The 6176-nt window shown below is 23.0% G+C and overlaps 2 protein-coding genes across 2 annotated transcripts; one reads left to right on the top strand and one right to left on the bottom strand.

Moving 5' to 3' along the window:
* Positions 1–1284: 1284 nt before the first annotated feature.
* Positions 1285–2465, top strand: Phum_PHUM095250 (nuclear transport factor, putative; the record flags this gene model as incomplete). Its single annotated transcript, XM_002423861.1, has 4 exons — positions 1285–1392; positions 1780–1851; positions 1933–2031; positions 2355–2465. The coding sequence occupies 4 exons, from the start codon at positions 1285–1287 to the stop codon at positions 2463–2465; spliced, it is 390 nt and encodes a 129-aa protein (XP_002423906.1).
* Positions 2466–5213: 2748 nt separating this feature from the next.
* Positions 5214–5766, bottom strand: Phum_PHUM095260 (thioredoxin domain-containing protein 12 precursor, putative; the record flags this gene model as incomplete). Its single annotated transcript, XM_002423862.1, has 2 exons — positions 5214–5432; positions 5599–5766. 2 exons carry the CDS (start codon positions 5764–5766, stop codon positions 5214–5216), a joined length of 387 nt encoding a protein of 128 aa, XP_002423907.1.
* Between the last annotated feature and the right edge of the window lie 410 nt (positions 5767–6176).

Raw genomic sequence — 6176 nt, forward strand, 5'->3', positions numbered from 1 at the left:
TGTTAATTAAGAAGTTTTTTTTATGTTTTGTTTGACATAAAATAAAAGTTTCAAGCAATTATTTATCAATTAGATTTTAACTTTATGATATAGATATTGAATATTATTTTATATTTCATGATGCAATTCTCATGGCTTGTAAAAAATTCAAATAAATTTTTATTTTTAAATAAATTGATTAAATGTACATACAATATACTATTATCCCTAAATTAGCCTGATCATTTTTTTTTGTTTAAATTTCAATCAGTTTTATATAAAAATAATAATTTAACTTGGAACCTATAATTATTAAAAATTAAAGTTTTCAAATTTATATATGGCTTCAATAAAATAAAGCTTTTTAAATTTTTTTTGTACCTTTTTACACACAAAATTAATTTAATACAATTAAAGTATAAATACTACTTGAAGAAAATCAAATATTTAAATTATTATTATTAATTTCATATAAGAACTAATAATAATAATAATGGTGTTTTAAGTGCAGGTAAAAGTCATTTTATGATATTAAAGTAGATGACAGAATGATTGAAACAAATGAAAATAATAAGAATTTTAATTTTCTTACCATATAAACAATTGTTTGAGTTATTTTTTTCCATTAAATTATAAATAAGAAAATAAAATTCTTACCCATTTCAGTTTTTTTGTTGTAATGGCTTTGTCAGTTTGGCAGTTAAATTAGTTGAATGCCTGTAAATATTCACTACACTCTTTAAAAACACATATACGAATGACACTTACGAATATTAAAAGATAAAACTTAAAAACCACCATTTTAAAAAGAGTTTGACAATATAAAATAAATCAAAACCGAATCAAATGATTGAAAAATTAAAAATGAGTTATCTTTCAACTTCATTTTCCAACACACTATTCGCGCTAAAAATTTGTTGTTTACATCTATGTATATTTTATTTCTATGGCAATTCTTGTGACACGACTTTATTATTAACCATCAAACTTTATTTTTTTAGTTTATTTAAATTGTTAGAATGATGTTAATAAAACTTTATTTTACATATAATAATTATTTAGACGAATAATATAGGTTTAGAAATATAATTATTAATTTATGCAATATTGCATTTTATTGTAAATGTATGAGTCAATGTCTGTTATTATCGTATATAACATCAAATTACATATCGAAAGCCAGTTGTGTGTTCCTTTGTCATAGAGTAAAACTTACAGTTTTCAGAATTTCTTTCTGGAAGCACCGGTTTGTTCATGTGAAATACTGTCTTATTGTTGTAATTAGATTTAGATAATTATATAAAAATGACGCTGAATCCAGCATACGATGTAATAGGAAAAGGTTTTGTTCAACAATATTACGCCATGTTCGATGATCCAGCCCAACGGCCACAATTAGTTAACATGTACAACGTAAGTACTGCAATTCCCCTCCCAAGGCTCTTATTAATTTAAAATACCACACATTTACATTTCCTTTACCATTTTTTTATTTTATTTTACAACCCATTTCGTTTTCTCTCACTCTTATTTATAATTTAGTATTAACAATAAAAAAAAAAAAATATGTAATACGTATGGTTTTATTCTTTTCAACCTTGTTAACCTGCATATAAGTTGACTCATTCATATAAATAAAATACCAACTTTTTACATATTGAAAGGTTACTAATAATTTAAATAAAACACCACATTGTAACAAAAAAAAAAAAATTAAGTGTGTACACTTTAAAAAATTATAAACATAACAATTATTACGATAACATTTGCAATATTAAAATTTTTAACCATTAATTTCAGGTTGACAGTTCATTTATGACATTTGAAGGTATTCAAATTCAAGGAGGACCAAAAATAATGGAAAAACTATCAGTAAGATTTTCATATAAAATACAATGTACAATATTATTTGTTTTCTTAATTATCTTAACATTAATTTTATTTTATTTATAGAGTTTAACATTTCAAAAAATAAGTAGAGTTATCACTGCCGTTGATTCTCAGCCAATGTTTGATGGTGGCATACTTATAAATGTATTAGGTCAATTACAGGTAAGAATAAATCAATCACATAACAATATAAATCTAAAGTTAAAATTCTAAAAGTTTTCTTTGGTATATAGTTTTAAATTTAAATTATTTACTTGTGTAGAAACCCTAAGCGAGAATGAAATCGACAACAACAAAAACTTTGCTTAATTTTCATTTTACTCTATGCACACCATCTGAATTTATTATTATTATTATGTTCGATTAGAAAAAAAAACATAACTCTTAATTTTTTTTGTAATATCACATTTGAGAAAAATTGTAATGTATTTTAAAATATGAAGAAAAATATGTATATATAAATATATATATTTACCTAATTGTAGACAGATGAAGATCCGCCACATGCTTATATACAAACGTTTGTACTCAAACCGATTGGAAATAGTTTCTTCGTTCAGCATGATATGTTTAGATTGGCTCTACATGATTGCTGATGAGTTGAGAAAAATGAAATTTCTATTAAACAGTAGGTGAAAGCCTCACTGATGACTTCTATATCTAATTATTTTTTCAGATTGATTTTAATTAACATTTTTTTTTTTATAATTATTATTATTATTAAACAAAAAACATGAGTGTATGTGTATATATACATTTGGCACTTTTGACAACGTGAGCTTGCCTATGCAATTAAAAAAAAAAAAAATTCATGTACAAAATTGCTTACCATGCGATGCACGTTCACATTTTTTTTCTTTATACATTTTTCGCTAAAAAAAAAAAAAAAATTTAGTTTTACTTAATTATTTACAGGTATTATGGAAATGAAAATTAATATTATAGATTAAGCAAAGTTCATTTAAACAATTTCACCCTGATTAATAATGATAATAATTATTATCATAATTTTTTAACAAAATAATTTTTTTTTAGTTTTATACAGAGAACACACAAAAAAACAAATAATGGAAGAAGGCAAAATTTTTTTTTTTTTTTTAAATAACACTTTTACGGCGCTTATGGTTTTTTTTTTTGTATTTATTTTGACTTCCTATCGATTATTCATCGATTGATTTTTTTCTTTTTTTTTTTTTTTTTTTAATATTTCAGACTGACGAACGATCCCCCCACATGGATTTTCACCACGTGTTCGTATTAAAACCACTTGGAAATTCTTTTTATTGTGCACATGATATATTTCGATTGAGCATTCACAACAATGCCTGATTATTGTCGTCGTCGTCGTCTTCGTCGTCGTCGTCGTCGTCGTCCATTTTCCAAAAAATATTTTTATTACTGCTGCTCGCATTATTTACAACAAGAGTTTATTATAATAATAATAATAATAATAATTATATACAATAGACAATTTGATATTAAAAAAAAAAAAAAAAAAAATTTAGTGTAAAATAATTTTTTTTTTTTTTCTTTTTCTTTTTTCTTTTTTGGGTTTTCTTTTTTTTCGTTTTTTTCGTTTTTTTTTTTTTTTTTTTTTTTTTAAAATGAAAATTACAAAATAATAATAAGGATAATGAAAATGAAAAGGGAAAAAGTAGTTTAAAAAAAAAAAAATAATAAATTTTTTTTTCGGGTCTGAAAACAAAAAAAAAATTATTATACTTTTAAAAAATTTTCGTAATCAATTACTCGCTTGATTATTATTATTATTATTATTATTAATATTATTATTATTATTGTCATTATTAATAATAATACTAACATTGTTTTTTTTTTTTTTTTTAAAGTTGTTAATCTATAACAAAAAAAAAAAATTAAAACAAAAAAAATTTAAACAAATTGTAATTTTAATAATTATTTTTAATTATTATTTAAAGAAATTGGGGGTGGGAAGGGGAGGGGGGAGTGGGAAGGGGAAGTGTTATTAAGTTTGATAATGTGAATTTTTGTTATTATTCCGTAATTGTAAGTGATCAAAGTGTGTAATAATTTTTTTTTTTTTTTTTTTACAAAAAAATTATGTAATTTTTCTCTCTCCAAAATGAGAAAAAAAATAAAAAATAAAAAAATGGCCATTTAAATAATTTAAATCACGTGTTTTTAATTAATTTTTTTTTTTTTGTAATTATTATGTTAATTTAATATTGATAAACACGACGATTATGTTTTGTTATTAATATGTATTGTATGAAAAAAGACAGTAAAAGTAGTTAATGGTAATAATAAGAGAGGAAGAGAGAGAGGGAGAGGGAGAAAATGATGTTTTGAAAAGTCAAATTATTATTATTATTATTATAAATAAAATCATGTTTATGTGTTTTCGCATTCGTCATCGCATCCCCCACCACCACCACCCCATTATAAGACGATGGTGGTAGTGACGATGATGATGATGATTTTGTCTTGTTTATTATTATTATTGTTTAACCAAAAATCAAATCACGTGAAAATTTTTGAACAAAAAAATAAAATTATTAACGGGAAAATTAAAGCGTTTTTTTTTTTTTTTTTTTTTATTGCGATTAAGAAAGAAAAAGAAAATGCTATGATAATAATAATGATAATAATAATAATAATAATAAAAAATTGGGTTTTGTTTAGTACGTAAAAATTTATTTTTTAACCGAATCGTCGTCGAATTATTTCGTCGGGTTTTTACATATTTATTTAATATGTTCAAACGTATTATTATTATTATTAATATTATTATTATTACTATTATTATTTTGTTCAGTTTTTTTTTTTTTTATTTGGTATTAAATTAAATTTTTTAAATTGTTTAAAAAAGTAAAAAAAGTAAAAAATAAAAAAGATAAAAAAGATTTAATGGATTAATAAATTATTTCTTTATTGAGTGTGTGTGGGGGTAGGAGGGGGAGGAGGGAAGGGAAGAGGGGGAAATTCCTATCCTGTTTTTATATCCGAATAATGAATAAAACAAAAAATGTAATTTAATTATTAATTAGATAACAATTAATAAGTTATTAATATTAATAATAGGAAAAAAAAGAGGAAAAGAGTGCGTTAGAGTGATTAAAAATTATTATTATTATTCTTATTATTACTATTATTATTATTAGTTTTTTTTTTTTGGGAAAAGTAATAAGGGGATGGCATAATTTTGTTTTTTCCCCCCCCCCCCACGCCCCCGTCCCTCACACCCCTTAACAGAAGTTTTCACTAAGAATTGTTAACAAAAAAAAAAAAAAAAAAAAAAGAAAATTTATAATTATTGATTGATTTTATTTATAGCGTTTATAATAATGATAATAATAATAATTCAATCAATCATCGTTTTTATTTGAATAAAATGAGAATAATACGTTTCTCATACTTGCAACGATTTCATTGGCTTGAGGATAAAAATATTTGGCATCGGGTTTCGAGGCATTGTAAAATTGTTTCATGGGTTTACCATTTGAATCCAGAAAAATTATTCTTGGTACGTAATGACCATCAACGGCATAAGTTTCTTCGACCGATTTTTGATCCACGCTTTTCGCCTGTAAATCAATTATTATTATTATCGTGAAAGTCGTGAGGAAAGTGGTGGTGGTGGTGGTGATGGCGATGGTGATGGTGGTTGTGGTGATGGTGGGGGCGATGATAAGAAAAATAATAAAAGAATTTTTTTTTATTTATTACCATGACGAAAAACTTGCTGAGAACGCGAAAATCTTTATCCTCCACGTATTCAGGTTCGATGTATTTGCACGTGGGACAAAATGATTTCATTATCATTAAAAAAACAGGTTTCTTAGTGAAATTTGCTATGAGTACGGCTTTTTCAACATCGTTAACCCAATATATTTTTTCTTTCGATTCTATTTGACCCATTTTTAATTATTATTATTTATTTATTATTATTTATTATTATTATTATTATTTATTATTTATTAACAACAAACCAAAATAAAAATCATTCAAAAAAAATTAATAATTTAATAAAATAACGATAAAACAATAAAAAAAATAAAAAAATTTACGTGCTCGTATACGAATTTATTATTATTATTATTATTATTATTATTGTTACATACGGTAAATAATTTTATTTAATTTTGATTGATTGATTGATTTATTGTTTGATCGATCGATAATTTCATTTATTACTAGAACAAGATGAAGAAAATGAATAAGAGAAGAAAAAAACAAAAACAAAACGAAATTTTAATTTAGTAAAAAAAAAAAAAAAAATTTTTTTTTTTTATGTTTTAAATATTCAAACGTTATAAAAAAATTATAAA

The sequence above is a fragment of the Pediculus humanus genome, genomic scaffold (genome assembly GCF_000006295.1).
Source record: "Pediculus humanus corporis 1103172107447 genomic scaffold, whole genome shotgun sequence".
Classification (NCBI taxonomy): domain Eukaryota; kingdom Metazoa; phylum Arthropoda; class Insecta; order Psocodea; family Pediculidae; genus Pediculus; species Pediculus humanus.